This window comes from Elephas maximus, chromosome 13, assembly GCF_024166365.1.
Source record: "Elephas maximus indicus isolate mEleMax1 chromosome 13, mEleMax1 primary haplotype, whole genome shotgun sequence".
NCBI classification, from domain to species: Eukaryota; Metazoa; Chordata; class Mammalia; order Proboscidea; family Elephantidae; genus Elephas; species Elephas maximus.
The window spans coordinates 72,291,566-72,309,907 of record NC_064831.1 but is presented as its reverse complement, the minus strand read 5'-3'; the positions used below and the strand labels follow the sequence as shown (position 1 = coordinate 72,309,907).

At 43.9% G+C, this 18,342-nt stretch overlaps 1 protein-coding gene across 2 annotated transcripts in view; it reads left to right on the top strand.

The window, feature by feature from the left end:
- Positions 1-12,357, top strand: part of EFL1 (elongation factor like GTPase 1) — a 160,602-nt gene extending 148,245 nt beyond the window's left edge. Inside the window, exons 19-20 of one of the 2 annotated variants that reach the window (XM_049852501.1) lie at positions 527-711; positions 11,914-12,357. In XM_049852501.1, the coding sequence (XP_049708458.1) occupies positions 527-711; positions 11,914-12,102 (374 nt within the window). In that variant the 3' untranslated portion in view covers positions 12,103-12,357. The remainder of the gene's footprint in view (positions 1-526; positions 712-11,913) is intronic. The other variant, XM_049852502.1, reaches the window with a different exon arrangement.
- Positions 12,358-18,342: the final 5,985 nt, after the last annotated feature.

The window sequence follows — 18,342 nt, the reverse complement described above, 5'->3', positions numbered from 1 at the left end:
GCTCATGCCACTTATATAATCAGTTTAAGAAAAATATGAGCAAGCATTTGTGTTTATGTGGCTTTTATTTTTAGTATAAAAATATCATTATGTCAGCTCCTTGCTTACTAGATCCACACAGCTTATGTCATGACCATCATGTTAATAATGTCTTATAGCTATTCAAATGTTTTAATATTCCAAAGCACAGTCACACTCATCTCATTGGATTTCATAGGACTTCACACCCAAAGATAGCTCAGAGGCGAAATTGTGTTGGAAGGTCCTTTCAGAGGTTTCCTACTTTTCTTCCTGTGTTACAGGGATTGTCTTTGGATAATGGGTTTGGGGATGATTTCACTTGTTATTTATGGTTTCTAATTTTTCTACAATTATCATCTTTTACTTTTTAAATAGATATTTAAAAATTTTTTCCATGCTTGTATACACCAGTTACTCATAATGGATTGTTACAGGATATATACATCTCTGTGTGGCTCCAGACATATGACCAGTCACTGAATTTGAAAGATTTATGGTTTTACAGGTCGGGTCTACGCTGTCTTGTCAAAGAGAGAAGGCCGAGTGCTTCAAGAAGAAATGAAAGAAGGGACAGACATGTTCATCATCAAGGCCGTGCTGCCTGTTGCGGAAAGCTTTGGCTTCGCTGATGAAATCAGGAAGCGGACAAGCGGCCTGGCTAGCCCACAGCTGGTATTCAGCCACTGGGAGGTAAGACCCCAAATCCCATTCCTTCCTTCTCACCTAGGGATTTGCTTCCTACGGATGAGGCTGGGAGTAGCCAGCAGAACTCACCATGCCCTTTGGCCTTCCTTGGGCTCTATTCAGTCAGATGGACAGGAGAAAGCAAATGGCATTTATTTCCACTCAGATTATATATGATCCTTAGATTGTACATGGCATGTAACGTACATGTACTGTCTTAGTTGTCTAGTGATGTTATAACAGAAATACCCCAAGTAGATGGCATTAACAAAGAGAAATTTATTCTCACAGTTTAGGAGGCTAGAAGTCCAAATTCAGGGTGCCAGCTCTAGGGGAAGGCTTTCTCTGGCGGTTCTGGAGAAGGGTCCTTGTTATCAATCTTCCCCCGGTAGAGGAGCTTCTCAGTGCAGGAACCCCGAGTCTAAAGGACTCGCTCTGCTTTTGGGCCTGCCTTTTTTCTTGGTGGTATGAGGTCCCCCTGTCTCTCTGCTAGCTTTTCTCTTTTATATCTCAAAAGAGATTGACTCAAGACACAACCTAATCTTGTAAATTGAGCCCTGGCTCATTAACATAACTGCCTCTAATCCTACCTTATTAACATCATAGAGGTACGATTTATAGTACATAGGAAAATCATGGAAACCGTGGTGGCATGGTGATTAAGTGCTAGGCTGTTAACCTGTTAACCGGTCGGCAGTTCCGATCCACCAGGCGCTTCTTGGAAACTCTGTGGGCAGTTCTACTCTGTCCTACAGGGTCACTATGAGTCGGAATCGACTCGACGGCGGTAGGTATAGGTTGAGGAAAATCGTATCAGATGACAAAGTGATGGACAGTCACATGATACTGGAAATCATGGCCTAGCCAAGTTGATACACATTTTCGGGGGGACACAATTCAATACGTAATACCTTCATTCTTTTTTTATTTGGTGCAAAATTTGCTAAGACACAGACATTTAATCTTTTTTTCCGTCTAAAGACATACTTTATGTTTTCAAAAGAGAATCACAGACCCTTTGAAAGTAAAACACAAAGGAACTTTCCTCCTGGGGAAAACAACATCTTCAATTGACTGACTTGTCCCATGAGACTATGGTCCCAAACTTTGAAACCCAGAAAACCATTCTTGGAAGGTGTTTGGTTATGTCTATGGAGTATCCGTATTTGTGTCTTCAGTGAATATATGTGCCTGCACGTACATATTTATATTTACACATACCTATGTATTTTTTTTTTATGTATACTTTTGGAACCCTGGTGGCACAGTGGTGAAGAGCGTGGCTGCTAACTAAAAAGTCAGCAATTCGAATCCACCAGCTGCTCCTTGGAAACCCTACGGGACAGTTCTACTCTGTCCTATAGGGCCACTGTAAGTCACAATTGACTTGACAGCAACGGGTTTGGTTTTTCTTTTTTTTTTATGGTATATACCTAAGAGTGGGATTACTAGATCATAGGCTAGTTCTATGTCTAGTCTTTTGAGAAAGCACCGTACCGTTTTCCATAGTGGTTGTGCCATCTTATAGTCCCACCAGCAGTGAGTAAGGGTTCCAGTCTCCCCACATCCTCACCAGTGTTTGTTATATATATATTTTTTTTCTTAATCAGTGCCATGTTAGCCAGGGTAAGATGGTATCTCAATTTTAGTTTTGATTTTCATCTCTCTAATGGCAAATGGGAAACCCTGGTAGCGTAGTGGTTAAGTGCTAAGGCTGCTAACCAGAGGGTTAGCAGTTCGAATCTGCCAGGTGCTCCTTGGAAACTCTATGGGGCAGTTCTACTCCATCTTATAGTGTCGCTCTGAGTCGGAATCGGCTCAATGGTACTGGGTTTGGTTTGGTTTTGGAATGGCTAATGATGGTGAACATCTTTTCATGTGTTTGTTGGCTACTTGGATGAACAGACAGTTTTTGCTATTTGAAAGCCATGGTGGTTTTCAGTCTCCTTTTTCTCTCAGAATTTAAAAAAAAAAAAAAGCTGAAAACCTTACATACTTAACTGTGTTTTTTTTTTTTTAATTTAATTGTTTGTTTTAATATTAGCTGGCATAGTTATGCTTATTATTAAAAATTAGTGTCTTAATAAATAACTTCAGAGAAAAATATTGTCAAGAAAAGTTTTGCTCCAGTTTTATACCATCATTCTGTCATCTTCTTGCCACCTGTCATGGTGGTAGTCCCAAAAGCTTCAAACCTTTGAAAGTCTCAAAAACTACATTCTAATTAAATGTCATTGATCTGATATTTCTTGGCTATCTCTGTTTTTTCCCCCACAGTTAGGTTTAGAAATAACACAGTTGTTGAGAGCTGGCTTCTCACTCCAAGGCACTTTTTTTTTGTTTGTATTCTACCGCACCATATAATTTACAATCAAGAGCTTTTGAGAGAAAGTGCTTCAGAAAATAGAGAAAATAAAATTACAGGCATTTTCCATGAGGAAACCTTGGGAGTCAGCAATCTCCTAATTTCTCTTTCTATGTTTTACCCTTTTATGAAGAAGGAAGAAAAGGAGCTAATAACAGGCACAGAAAGGAAAATATTACTAACCAGTGCTGTCGTACATGTATGTCAGCATAACCTCCACAATTGCCATTTAATACTGAGATTACCCTGAAAGGCAGGCCAGAGTTCATCCAGGGTAAGGAAGAAGTGATTGCAAGAGCACTGAAGAGGTTTATTTTGGACATGGGTATTTCCCACCTCCAGCCACAATCATGTGAAAATTGGGCAAAAAATTGAAATAGAGCTCCAGTGCTTTTTCCTTTTATCTTTTTTGTGTGTGTGTCTGTGGTAGTAAAATGCCTGGGCAGCAGCTAGCCCTTGTGGTGCCTTTGTATGAATTAGAAAATGGCATCTTCTCCAGGCTGTTGAGTATCAAAAAATATTCTCCCTCTAGCCAGATGAATTCTGGGCAAGCCAGTTAGAGAAAAGAACCTCACCCTCCAAGCTGAGGGCAAGCGGTACTCTGTGGTCGAGAGGGGGCCTATAGAGCACAGCCTGGATGACCATCACCCTCGTCTTTTCCCCATGTCAGGAAATTCAAAACTAGCCCACAGCAGTCAGGTGTTGCTCCGTCTCCCCTGGTTTAGAGCCTGTTTGGCATGTTGAGGCAAGTAGCATCAAGACGTCCACAGAGCTACAGGAGTCGTGATGCTGAAAACAGAACACCCACTCCGGGCAGACATGGGAAGCACAGGCAGTGGACCTCAGTGAGGAGTGGTCTAGAGCTAAGTGTCTACAGTAGTATCCTAGGCAGTTGGGGTGATTGCAAAAGCTGGGCCCAGGAGCATATGGAAACAAACTGAGCAAGCCTGAGAAGCATGTGCAGGAGGCCAAGACAATCCGCTGCCTTCTGAAACTCCAGGATCTCCTTTTTTGAAACAGCAGGACTCTGGTCTTAAGTTGGCCAGTCTGAGCCTGGCGTCACTCAGGTGGCACTTCGTTTACTTCTCTCTGTAGAATTTGTCACTTTCTTTTTTAATAGAATTAAAAATGTATTTACCACTACCACTCAAACGTGCTAAGAACATGTAGCTTCTTTATAGTCTATAAGAGATCTGTCTTCCAATTGGTTAGTGGAGGGCACCAATAACAAGCTTTATTGTGACATCACAGGCTCTTACACAGAATAGCCTTTGGGTGGCTGCCCAGGCAGATGTTCAGTTTTTCTGATTTTCTTCCCCTTCCTCTCTCCAAAAAGGAGAGGATTATGTGACCTCATAGTGGAGGAAAGGAAAATGTCACTTGCCTCAACATATCAAACAGGCTCTAAACCAGGGGAGATGAAGTAACACCTAACTGCCGTAGGCTAGATTTGAATTTCCTGACATGGGGAGAAGACAGGGTGATGGTCGTCCAGGCTGTGCTCTACAGGCCCCACCTCTTGATCACAGAGTACAGCTCCATAGTATCCTCTGGATCCTTATCGGTCTTTGCATGGAGTGGCTTGTCTGGTCCACTCCCATCTGGCTACTAGGGCCAGTAAGCTGGCACTGCTTAATTCTAGTAAACTCCATTACTAGTCATTTGCATCCAACAATGAGTTCCTACCCACAGCTGCCTCTTTGTCCTGTCCAAGGCTTCTCCCAGTCCCCTTAGCACCTCCACGTCTCTCCCAGCGTAGTACTCTGGTGCCACATCAGTTTCCGTCTGCATTTACAGGTATTCTAGTACCCAGGAAGAAGGGGAGGAAATATCCAGTTTTCATAATAAGCTGAGCATTCTGTAATCAAGGCAGGTGTGCAATCGTTTACTCAGTCGACATACATTTACCAAGTACGCACTAAGAACACCTACCTTCAGAAAAAAAAAAGTCATTGGTATCTTCCTGAGGCAAAAGCCCCACTGCAAAAGCTGGGAAGAAAAGAGGTGGAAGGATGGGAAGAGAAGAGCACCTAGGAGCCCGGCAAAGTGTCCACAGGGAGGCCTCGCTGTACAGATGAATCTGCACACTTACCAACTGTGTGCCATTGGGTGGGTTCGTTACCTCCGCACACCTCAGGCTTTGAGGGGATATGTGAACACCCATCGGACAGGCCCCGGTCACTGTCACTCCAGTAGAGGGGTAGACGATGGATCAGAAGCTGATGTGACTGCTCAAAGCCACACAGCTAGTTATGTATGGAAGGGCTAGGCATGCAGTTAGACTAGCTGGGCCGGCTGGGTTCTTTAACATCAGATGGGAAGCTCCTGTGTATCTGCACATGGCATGGGGTCCAAGCAGTCCTTCCTCCTCCAAGACTGAGGAGCGCTGAGATGGGAGTCTACTTGCTCACCTTGTCTTCCCTCATCCCACTTCATCTGACTCTTCTTACCAGCTCCCTTTTTCTGTTGCTGGCCGATTTAGTGGCACTGTTTCTAATATTCTTCCCTCTGGAAATGGGAAGTTGGCTAAATTAGAATGCAGAGGAGCCCCCAATACAATATCATTATACCATTTGGGTTTTGCAGGACCCCAGCAACCTGCCAATACTGTGCTAATGGCACCCTTAGAGGCCTTGCTGGTTACTTTGTAGATGTCTACCCTGATGAGATTTGGTTCCTCACATCCAGTAGGTCATCTTTCTTCAACCTCAGGGCGCTGGTTCTGTGCTCTTAAAACACTTAATGAGATTATGTCCTGAGGGAGTGCAGGGGCAGTGTCCCCAAAGGTGCCTGCTCCAGGTTTGGTGAAGTGCCAAACTCCCCACTGGCTCTTGTCACTCTGCACTTCGGCCGGTGCCTTGCGCGAGGAACAGAAACTACCAGCCTCACCCCCTCTCCCCCTAGCATAGCAGAGTAACCAGTTTCTAAAGCAGTTCCTATACTTGGCTTCTTAAAAGTGTTGAGAATTTTGCCTCCTCCTCCAAGAGTTGAACCCTAAAAAGGAAAATTACAACTTGTGAATGACTGGCGTTTATTAAGAGACAAACAAGCATGACAAAACTTTTTTATCTTAAAATAATTATAGATTCATAGGAAGTTACCAAAAAAAAAAAAAAAACCACAGGGAGGTCCTGTGCACCCTTCAGCCCTCCTCCCCCAGTGTTAGTGTCCTCTATAACTATAGCACGGTATCAGCACTGGGAGTCTGAAATTGATCCAATCCACAGAGCTCACTCAGATTTCACCAGGTATATATGGACTTGATTTAGCTAGCACCATTGGGCAACATGTGTTATGAACAACTGGGATCTTCATGGCAGCCATTGTGGTGGAAGGAGGGTAGGCTTTGGAACTGGACAAGCCTAGCATGTGCCAGGTGCTTCACCAGGTGAGTTTCATATGGTGTCCTCCTCAATCTTCACCGCCACCCTATATCAGTTAGAAGTGTTTTCATCTGCAGGCAACATAATACCATATCAATAGTTGCTTAGACAATTAGGGCTGGCACAGTGGCTCAGTGATGTCAACAAAGATCCAGCCTCCCTTTCTTCTGCTGTGTACACTCAGCGTATGTGTGTGTGTGTGTGTGTGTGTGTGTCGTTAGTTGACATCAAGTCAGCTTCAGCTCATGGCGACTTTATGTACAACAGAATGAAACTGCTGCCTGGAACTATTGTACATGATTATGATCATTGGCCTGTTTGGGTCTATTTTGGTGGCCACTGTGTAGTGCCTTCCAATCCAGGGGTAGAGGGCGGCCTCATCTTCCAGCACTATATCAAACAATATTCTATTGTGATCCATAAGGTTATCGTTGGCTAATTTTTGGAAGTCAATCTCTAGGCCCTTTTTCCTAGTCTGTGTCTTAATCTGGAAGCTCTGCTGAAACTTGTCCAGCATGAGTGACCCTGCTGGTATTTGAAATACTGATGGCGTAGTGCCTAGCATCATGGCCACCATAGCACCACAAAATGACAGACAGGTGTGTGTAGTTCTGTGTAATTTTATCACATGTAGCTTTATGTAACTGCGACCACAATCAAGATGAAAAGCTATTCCATCACCACCACAAGGCTCCCTCATACTACCCCTTTATAGCCACTCTACCTGCTCACCTTGGATGGGTGACTTTGACTAGCACCCCCGCCCAGCCCAGCCCTAAACCCTGAGCCCTCACTGACTGCCTGGTAGCATGGTGGATGTTTTCTGCCAGTAGATGGTCTAGAATGAACCTTGCTATTGTAGACTCAGTGTCTAGTGAATCAGCCTTGAGTCTTAAGGGACTTGTGTGCTCACAAAATTGAGCAGTACACTCCCTCTGACCCTGGGAAAAGCCTCCTAAGATTGCCGAGTCCATGGCACTGGCCGTCCTCCCTACGCCCCATTCTTGCTGCAATTTTTTGGTCTGAATTGCATCCAACAGCCCTTGTCTACTGCTCTGCTCACACCAAGAAAAAAAAAAAGCTACACCTAATCCCCTTTTCTCCCACCATCCCCCCAGCCACCAACTGGGGTTCTACTTCAAAACAGACATTCACCCTGAAAACTTGCTATCACTCACCAGAATTTTTACTCACCGTTGATAAAATCTCTGTGGTTCTGCTGGCCACTCTTGCTTCTAAACATTTCCCTGTTTCCTTCAGGGGTAATTTTCTTTTTGCTTAAAGGATATTTTTTAAATCTTCCATTGAGGACCTATGAGAAGTAAATTTTTAGAGTCTGTCTTAAAAAACCTTTTTTTTTGTTGTTGTTGTTCATTGACAATAGTTTGACTAGATAAAGAATTTTAGGCTCACATGTATATTCCTCAGCCTTTTTGAAGCACTTAATTGTGTTCTGCCATCTCTTGTTGCTGATGTGAAGTCTATTGTCAGTCTGATTCATGTTTTTTTGTAGGTGACCTGGCTTTTCTTTCTGATTTTCTCTGTCTTTGTCAAGAGAGTGACTCTGCTTCAGTGCCGGGTGCTTTGTCTCCAACCTTTGTCTAAGGGCCAGTGGCACAGCCCTGTCTCTCTCTCTCTCTCTCTCTGCTCTGCAGTGTCTGCTGGGTCAGAATTGAGCATAGGACGCAGGTGCTCACAGATTTGCAACATTTCGTCAGTGTCACAGAAGGTGAGCTTTTTGATCATCCTGCCCAGGACTCAGTGAGGTTTTTCAATCTGAGGACTCATACCCTTCCGTTCTCTGTTCTTTGATTCTAAAACCCTGTTAGACACATCCTGCACATATTTTATGGTGCTTAACTTTTTTTTTTTTTTTTTTAATCTGTCTCTCTTTGCTGTGTTCTGGGAAGCATCCTCAAGTCTATCTTTTAATTCACTTACTCTCTCTTCGGCGGTCTTCTGTTTAATCTGTTGCATTTCTTGTTTCTTATTTAATGTTTAAGTTTTTTTTTTTTTTAATTTCCAGGATTTCTAGTTTATTCTTTTTTGTAACTGCCTAATGCTTTATAGATACTATCTCTCCCTTTATTTCTCTGAGGATTTTAGATATACTCTGTATAAAGTCCTCTTCAACCAGCGTGAGCCCAGAAGAACTAGATGGTGCCTGGCTACCACCACCAACCACTCTGATGGGGATCACAATAGAGGGTCACAGACGAAGCTGGAGAAAAATGTAGAACAAAGTTCAAACTCACAAAAAAAGACCAGATTTATGGTCTGACAGAGACTAGAGGAACCCCAGAGACTATGGCCCCTGGACACCTGCTAACTCAGAACTGAGGCCACTCCTGACATCTCTCTTTCAGCCAAAGATTAGACAGACCTATAAAACAAACAATAACACAGGTGAGGAATGTGTTTCTTAGTTCAATCAAGTCTGTGAAACAAAATGGGTAACACCTGCCCAAAAGAAAGATGAAAGGGCAGGAAGGGACAGGAAAACTGATGAATGGACACAGAGAACCCAGGATGGAAAGGGGGACAGTGCTGACAAATTGTGGGGATTACACCCAGCATCACAAAACAATTTGAGTACAAATTTTTGAAGGAAAAACTAATTAGTGCTGTAAACTTTCACCTAAAACACAATAAAAATTTTTAGAAAAGATTACAGCCTAGAAAACCCTATGGGACAGGTCTGCTGTGTCACATGGGGTCGCTATGAGTCAAAATCTAATTAACGGCATCTTGCAACAACATTTTATATAGATATATTGATATATATATATCTACACAGATACATACGTATATGTGTGTGTGTGTATATATATTTACACACATATGAAATCAAGCCAACCAAACACAGTGCCATCGAGTCAATTCCGACTCATAGCGACCCTATAGGACAGAGTAAAACTGCCCCATAGAGTTTCCAAGGAGCACTTGGCAGATTTGAACTGCCGGCCCTTTGGTTAGCAGCCTTAGCACTTTACCACTACGCCACCAGCGTTTCCTGTGCACATATAGATACACATAATACATATGTGTGTGTGTATGCGTGTGTGTTTGTATCAGTGTAAGGTCCCAACTCTTTATTCTTGGAAAAGAATGTATTTTAATCTGCTATTATATCCCTATTTCTCTTTTGATTTCAAAATATAATTTCTTCTATTAAACAATGCACATAGTACTGATAGATTCTGTTATTTAAATTCCTATTTGGAAAATGTTAGCAACTACAAAAAAAGAAAAAAGTCCTCTTCAGATTACTCTGCTAGCTCTTCTTTGGTTATGAATTCTCCCTTTCTTTTGAGTCTGGTGATTGTCTTTCATGGTGCTGGATTTCCTTATGTGCTCTGTAATTCTTATTTGTGAGTTCATCTTCTGTGGGGGCTTTCTCCACCATGTGCTCTCTTTTGAGGAGGTTCCACTGTAAGGCATTTCAGAGCTGCCTCCTGCTCTGCCCTTCTGAGCTCCATAGGTCCCAAATGAATCCTTTTCAGCAGCTCAGCCAGTGCCTTCACCAGAGTGGATGGCACAGACAGGACAACAGATACATCAGAGGCCAAGTCTGGTCTCCAGAGTGTGACTGCTCCTGCCTCATGGCATACAACTGATTTCTAGCCAGAACCCTGGGCAGACATGGTTATTACAGCTCCAGAGAACAGTGGTGGTTCTTTCGTCCACCACTGGGCTTTGGGCCCATCCCTAAGTGGACATTAAGAGCCTGACCCTCCTGGCTCACATCTGTCTTGGCTCCTGTGGGATATGGATAGGGCTTTTGCCCCCCTTTACTACTGTAGACTCCTCTCCCTTCATCCCTCCAAAACTCTCCCTTTCTAGTCTACAGATACTTCCCTCTGGTTTTGAAAAGTGTCTGTTTTAAAATGTATTTTCCTTTCATTGCTGTGTTTTAAATTGAAAGGTGTTAGGATTTGAGGCCACCAAGTAAATACCACCTGTTTTCCCCCAAATGAGAAATAAGAAAACAATAACAACCAAAAAAGAGTAAGGCATGCAGAGACCAAACTCTCACCTTTATCACTGATGAAGCTGATCTTGGAGAATGTGATCTTTGTCTGTAGGTGAGTGGGTCTCCTAATGCAGGTAGTCCCCAGCTTATGACAGGGCTCCGTTCCCATGACTACTCCTTCGTAAGTCATAAGTCAGCTCTGACATAAGTTGAATATCTCTCTTTTTTTTTTTTTTTTTAGTTTTTGTTGTTATTGCCTTTCATTGTCTGTATCTTTATAAATCGGATCTTTATTTGTCTTTGGGGGTTGGAAATGTTACATCTGAGAATGATAACAACAAATTACACCCTGCAACATTATATAGTACATATTACTAACGGTAAGATGTACAAAAAGAAAAAACTAACGGTTCTAAGAGTGCTTTGTCATTACTCAAGTACATCGTAAGTCAGGGACTACCTGTACAGAACTCCAGAGTTAGACAGACTAGACTGGGCCGCCTCCCTCTGCAGGAGCAGTCTTCTCTGTCAAATAAATAGCTTGGAGGACCTTCCTGTGGACAGCTTGCTTCCAGAAGAAATGGAAAAGAAGAGGCTAAGCTACCCATGTGTGTTTTTCCTTTCATGCTTACCAATCAGATTCCGATGGGGAACCGTAAGGGAGGAGGCAGAGACAGGCCAGGAGCCTGAGGCTAATGGAGCTTTCACTTTGTGAAGGCAACCATTAGGAGCCAGGGACGAAATGTTCCTCTCATAACTGAAAGGTGGGGAGCGTTCAACATATGTACAATCCACTGTCTTGTCCTAAAGTCCATCAGTAAGGTCCATGTCCAGATTCACCACTAACTTGAACATCGGGACTTCCAAACTAACCCTTTCTCAGTTCTTTTTTTTCCTCAAACTGCCCCTGTCCTTCCTCCTCAAGGAGTAACCTCAGAGAGAAACTGTCCTCAGCCTGCTTTTCCCTGGACTTGTCTTTCCTCACCATCAAAGTAGTAACAGGTGTAGGCCCAGAGAAAAGAGAAAAGGAGGCTGTTTGTGTCGGCCTCTTGCTTGGGCAGAATATGTGGCTCACCTGTTGCATTCCAGCTCACCAAGATGCTTCACTGAATTTTGGAGCAAAAGCTCAAAGTAATCAAGAATGAGCTTGCATGTGTTGATCTTTGCTGGGGACAAAGGCAAATTGGTGGGAAGACACTCACACCCAAATGTTCCCTAATGAAAGGAGAGCTTTTTTATTAATTGTTCAGAATTAATAGTCCCCCCCGCTTCAGGTTACGAATGGCTCTGTGAACAAAGAAATATGTTATAAATTTTGTTGCGTTTGTCCACACCTTCCATGATTCTTCATGTGTGTTTATTATCATTCCTAACAAGCTTAACCTTTCTTCATTAGCTAAGACTGTGAACTGGGGAGATGAGTAAAGGGGATTTAAAATTAAAATATATTTGCTAACCCAGCACATTCCATTCCCTTCTTTTACAAGATGATTCCCAGCGACCCTTTCTGGGTGCCAACCACTGAGGAGGAATACTTGCACTTTGGTGAGAAGGCCGATTCAGAGAACCAGGCCCGGAAGTACATGAACGCAGTGCGAAAGCGGAAGGGCCTTTATGTGGAAGAAAAGATTGTGGAGCACGCGGAAAAGCAGAGAACACTCAGCAAAAACAAGTAACTGCTACTGATGGTGGGGTCTTGCCTGTGTAACAGATTAAAAAGTCTGATCCAGGGTTTGAGATCAGGAAAATGTCTTTCTGCTCCTTACACCTGTGTATTCACTTTCAATAAAGTTGAACCATATAAATCTTTTCAAGAGGATGGTAGAGAACAAGTTTTCAAAGTGCCTTTTTCATTGATTCTGATACCAGGCAAGAAGCTACTGTAAGTATTGCACTGGTAACAGGTTATGACCCCTGTGCGTGCTGTGGAAAGGGCAGCCTATTCACCGCTGGGGCCATGACATGCAGACCCCAAGGTGGGCAGGGTCGTCTACAGGGAGCAGCCTCCCCTCTGCCTGTCTTCACAGTGTCACACTTCCAGTTTTATCCCCTGCGTAAACATCAAGCATGAATCTCTGGAATGGAAACATATTTCATATTTAATTATTGAACCACAGCATTAAACATCATTTGGAGAGGCCACATACTCAAGAGGGCAGCTATTTTTTAGGTTAGTGAAACAAGTCACTGTTTCAGCTGATCCGCCTTACAGTGGTGTCTAGCAAAACAGTGTAATGTTCAATAGTTAGCTTTTAAACATTCTGTTTTTACACCCCCTCATGAATTACTGTTAGCATCACTTGTATTTAAACAAGTGTTAATGAAAGCCATGTGCCTTTTCCTTTAAAAAAAAAAAAAAAAAGTTGGTAAATTTCTATAATTTTCTTAGCTCTTTCTTCTTTGCCATACTGAAGGGATATTAGCCAATGTGCGTGAGGTTACTGCCTTTATCTTAAATACTTTTCCTAAATCTCAGTTGCCTCATTTACAGCAATCTCCATTTTAAAGAACAGCTGCAATTCGGTCATAAATGGATTTTGTAATTTTGGATGTTGCACTAATGTTTTTTATAAGACACTTAAAAGAATTCCTTTTCATAATCCATAAAATTATCAGGTAGGACTTTGATTTTGAAATACTCTGAATAGGTTTCCTCAGTAAACTACATCATTCTTAATACTAGTTGTAGACATTTATCTTTAATCTTTGGGGCCCTGGTGTATCTGGTCAGGGCTGATTGACCAAGACTTTGGGGAAAGTGTGGCTAAATAATTCACTGTCTGTTTAACAGGTAATGATGTCTGAATTAATTTAGGAGAGTTAAGCCATGAATTAGTTTATCTGAAGACTTTGATAACATGGGAAAAGCTAGCACATCGGTTTATACCACTGGTAAATAACATCAGCCAGACTTCCGGATATGCCATAGAATTATTCTTAAACTCTACACTTTATCAGCAGACCTTGTATTTAATAGACAGAAGGGCCATAACCCAGGAAGAGTTGGAGTTCTTCCTGCGGTCTGTTTGGCCCTGCCAGCTGCGCCAGTGTGGGGGAAGTGACATGTCAAGTTGACAGATGCCTGTCTTCCTTCTCTGTGTTTGGGGGAGATTATAGTGAGCCGTAAAATGGCCACAGAAATGTAGCTACTCTGCCGTCTGAATAATCTACCCTACCGTGTAATTGGTGAGGGGACCCCAGTCATTGAAGCCCTGCCCATCTCTGACAGCATCGTTAGACTGTCTTTAACCATGCCCAAACCTGGCGTCCATTTGTTGAATTAACTGGAATGGAACCCAGGAACTGTCCGTCCCCCTTCATATATAGGAGTGATTTCTTGCAGTCCTTTGTAGACAGGCCTCAGGGCAGTGAGGAAGTGGGGTTGAGGAAGCCACAATACCAGGACCCTCTCTCCTGGAAGGTTCTTCATATTGAGGTTCAGAGGCAGTCGTCCTACTCTAGGCACAGGCATAGGCAGTACAGCATAACGCATTCTCCCAGCCAGTCCCGGAGGAGAGGCTTGGGGTGGTGTGCTCTGAGGATGTGCCTTGCTGAGAGGGGGCAGGAGAGCCATGCTTCTTGGCATGAAGGGCCTGAGGGCCCAGGGAGGAGCCGGAGCCAACCCCGCTCACTGACCGACTTACCACAGCCCACAACATCTTCTAACATCAATTTCCTTTTTCTCCCCAAAGCAACCAAAACTCCCCCAAGCAACCCTAACTACTTTAATGTGGGAGGTTGCTTTGCTCTACCCTGAAGCAGTGAAACACTGCGAGGTCCTGACATTGCCATGGGAGACCTCTGACAGGAGCTGAGAGCTGCCTCTCTCAACAGCCAACTGGAAAGGGGCCAGAGAGAGTGAAGTCCCCAGCAACATGGCATGGTGGGCGAGGGGAGGAGAGGCTGTTACTCCATATGGACAGCGTGTGGCACAGAGAGCATCTTCTGGTGTCTTAGGAGTGAGGAGTGGGAGGGTCTTTAACCATGTGGTAAAAGGTCATAAACCAAAATAACCAAACTTACTGTCGTCAAGTCAATTTCAACTCAGTGACCCTCCAGGACAGAGTAGAACTGTCCCTATAGGGTTTCCAAGGCCGTAAATCTTTATAGGAGCAAACTGCCACATCTTTCTCCCGCAGAGTAGCTGGTGAGTTCAAACTGCCGAACTTTCGGTTAGCAACCCAGCGTTCAACTGCTGCGCCACCAGGGCTCCTCGCAAAAGATCACAACCAGAGCTATATTCAGAGTCTTTAGGGAGTCAAGGTAGTTGCTACCAGAGAAGAGGAGTGAGGGGGCAGAACAGAAATAAGGGTCCCTACTTAGCTGTCCCTGGCCCAGGGGTGGGAGCCCAAGACTTCTTGACTAATGGGAATGAGGTTTCTTCCCAGCCCCCCTGCCCTCTGCCTCTAGGCCTTCTAGCATTCCTGAGGAAATTCCAGAGAACCAGGCAGTTGTATTCAACTCCACAGATCCCTCCCCTGGTTCCCCTCAGTGGCTGGGATTGTTTTGACTTGGTCTAATCCTGAGGAGGACCTTTCAGAAGAAAGGCTTGGTGATCTCCTTATGAAAAATCAGTTATTGAAAACCCTGTGGAGCTGTTCTCCTCTGACACACATGGGTCACCATGAGTCGGAGTCGACTCCACAGTAGCCGCTGAACAGGAGGGATCACTTGGTTACCAGTGGGTTTTGCACATCTCTGACAGGTCTTTGGGTCTGGCGAGATTATTTTGTATGATTCAGGTTCATGGCAAAAGGTATAGCAGCTCTGAATCTGCGGGCCCAGACTTCATTGTAATTTCTCCCTGAGTGCTCAGTTTTAAAGGTCTTAACTGCAGCTGCAACTTTGACCTTTCTGCAAAGTCATCGATCGGCTGTCCTGAAGAATTTTTGTTAATTTTTGAATGACCATTTTTAGAATTTTTTCAAAAATACAAATTGTTTTCTATTGTCCTTTAAAAAAAAAAAAAACATTTCAGTTGAATCACAGGGCACTGATATCTTTGGATAATACAGCAATGGAATCATTAGCAAGGATACAGGAGCTTAGAAGTTAGAGAGCCCTGGGTCCTATCACTCCTAGCTGGGTCACCCTGCTCAAGTGGCTTAGTCTAAGCTTTACATCCCTCCCACGTAAGGTGTGTGTGGGGGGGTGACTCCTTCTATATAGGGTTGTTGGGAGGAGTCAGTGGAAAGATCCATATTAGGGTACAGTACGCAGTATATTACAGGCAGTTCTCATTGTTTGTTTATTTGTTTATTACAATACAGAATCAGTTGAACTAATAGGACAAAAATCCAAACTACATATTTCACTTTATTTTTCTCTATTTTTGCCATTTTGCTGAGCTTGACCAGTTTAGACCTAGAAGGAAGGGAGACGGCACTACACTAAAATCCCAGATAATGGTTGCTTTTTGCTAAAGATAATTCAAAAAGAGCAGCGCATTGACGTTATTGCTGATGTCAAATGGACCTTGACTGAAAGCAGAGAATACCAGAAGGATGTTTACCTGTGTTTTATTGACTATGCAAAAACATTCGACTGTGTGGATCATAACAAATTATGGATAATATTGCAAAGAATAGGAATTCCAGAACACCTAATTGTGCTCATGAGGAACCTATAGCTAGACAAAAGACAGTCATTCGAACAGAATAAGGGAATATTGTGTGGTTTAAAATCAGGAAAGGTGTGTGTCAGGGTTGTATCCTTTCACTATACTTATTCAATCTGTATGCTGTGCAAATAATCCGAGAAACTGGACCATATAAAGAAAAACAGAATTGGAGGAAGTCTCATTAACAACCTGCAATATGCAGATGACACAGCCTTATTTGCTGAAAGTGAAGAGGACTTGAAGCACTTACTGATGAAGATCAAAGACCGCAGCCTTCAGTATGGATTACACCTCAGCATAAAGAAAACAAAAATCCTCACAACTAGACCAATAAACAACATGATAAATGGAGAAAATATTGAAGTTGTCAAGGATTTCATTTTACTTGGATCCACACCCATGGAAGCATCAATCAAGATATCAAACAACGTGTTGCCTTGGGCAAATCTGCAAAAGTCCCCTTTAAAGTGTTAAAAAGCAAAGATGTCACTTTGAGGACTAAGGTGTGCCTGACCCAAGTCATGTTATTTCAATTGCCTCATATGCTTGTGAAAGCTGCACAGTGAGTAAGGAAGACTGAAGAATTGATGCATTTGAATTATGATGTTGGTGAACATTGAGTATACCGTGGATAGCCAGAAGAACAAACAAATCTGTCTTGGAAGGAGTACAGCCAGAATTCTTCTTAGAAGCAAGGTGGTGAGACTTCGTGTCATATACTTTGGACATGTTATCCGGAGGGACCAGTCCCTGGAAAAGGACATCATGCTTGGTAAGGTGGAGGGTCAGTGAAAAAGAGGAAGACCCTCACTGAGATGGATTGACACAGTGGCAGCAACAATGAGATCAAACATAGCAACAATTGTGAGGATGGCACAGGACTGGGCATTTTTTCATTCTGTTGTACATTGGATCGATTTGACAGCACCTACAAAAAAAAAAAAATGCTTTCTAGTTTCTCAATTTCTCATTGTATTTCCTTGAGGTTGGATTTTACACTATAGTCAATGCCTTTTCTCACATTAGGAGCTGTCCCCAAGGCACAACAAGGGACATTGACCCTCCCCTAAAACTCTGCCCTTTGGTGACCCTCATGCAGTTGACCTTGGACAGTGACTGGTGCTAATCATAGCAAAGCAGGTAAGGATGCCCACCCCAAATCCTTACACAGGCACGTTCCACAGCCTTTTAGACTGCCCTTCCTTCATCCTTTGGAATCCACAACCGTCCCTGCTTACAGCTGGAAGAAGAGTTACTGAGAAGTGTCCAGCAGCACTGTGTGGGCTTGGCCCAGCCAAGGTGTACAGTTCTTGTTTCTCTGTGTAGCGCCTATCCCTGCCCCGGCATTCTCAGTTCCTGAACCCTCTCCTGTTGGTTCCCCTCTACTTTGGAAGCAGCACTCGTGACCACTGTAGAATCTTGCGCAGACCTGGACCGGCCACTTTGGATGTTTCAATTCCATTGTGCCCCTCCCCACTACAACTTCTGCTTCCCAACTCTGGCTATGACTTCCACAGCCCACTTAGTAGAGTCGTTATCCTGCCACACCACTGTCTTCTCCCACTTTTTTGGAAGACTTTTAGCTTCACTTCCTTTGCTGTCCAGCCTGGACCCCAACACCAACTACTCCAAAGACTCACCAACACGTTGGTTTTCTTCACCCTTCATCCAGTCATCCACCGAGCCCAGTCGTCACTGTGCAGACCTGCTTGTGTCAAGGCCCCAGTTGCCTCATTGCCAGAATGAAGGCTTATTCACTCTGTGACCGCCGTAATACCTCTGGCGCTGTGACCTATTCTTGCCCTTTTCAAAGAGCAAAAGAGAGCATTGGAGAAAGTAGCTCATGGTGAGGCAGAACTGCAGGTGCTGTGGTCCCTTGGGAAGGAGCTTCCAGGGAAACCTGCCTGTAGGGCAACACAGGCAGCCAGAGGCCCAGGCGGGCTGGGCTAGCAGGAGGAACTCGATGAGCAACAGCAGCTTCTGCTCTGGCCAGTAAGTGCACAGCAGCACCCACAAAGGGCAGGGAAGGACTGGAGCCTTCTAGAAAGGTGACAGTGGACTTTAAGGCTGAGGGGAGACATTAGCACAGTGGCTGAACCGACCCTGTCCTGCCCTGTCCTGATTAGAGACTTGGAGATGGCACATAGGAACTGGCTTTCAGGCCTGGTCTAGAGGGACCCTGCACTGCACTCCCACACCCTCAAGCTGAACAGGTCCCCTTGAGGACTCCTACTGCTGTAGAGAAGAGAAGCTGGAAATAGAAGGGGCAGAGAGCCAGGGAGCTGTCCTGGACCAG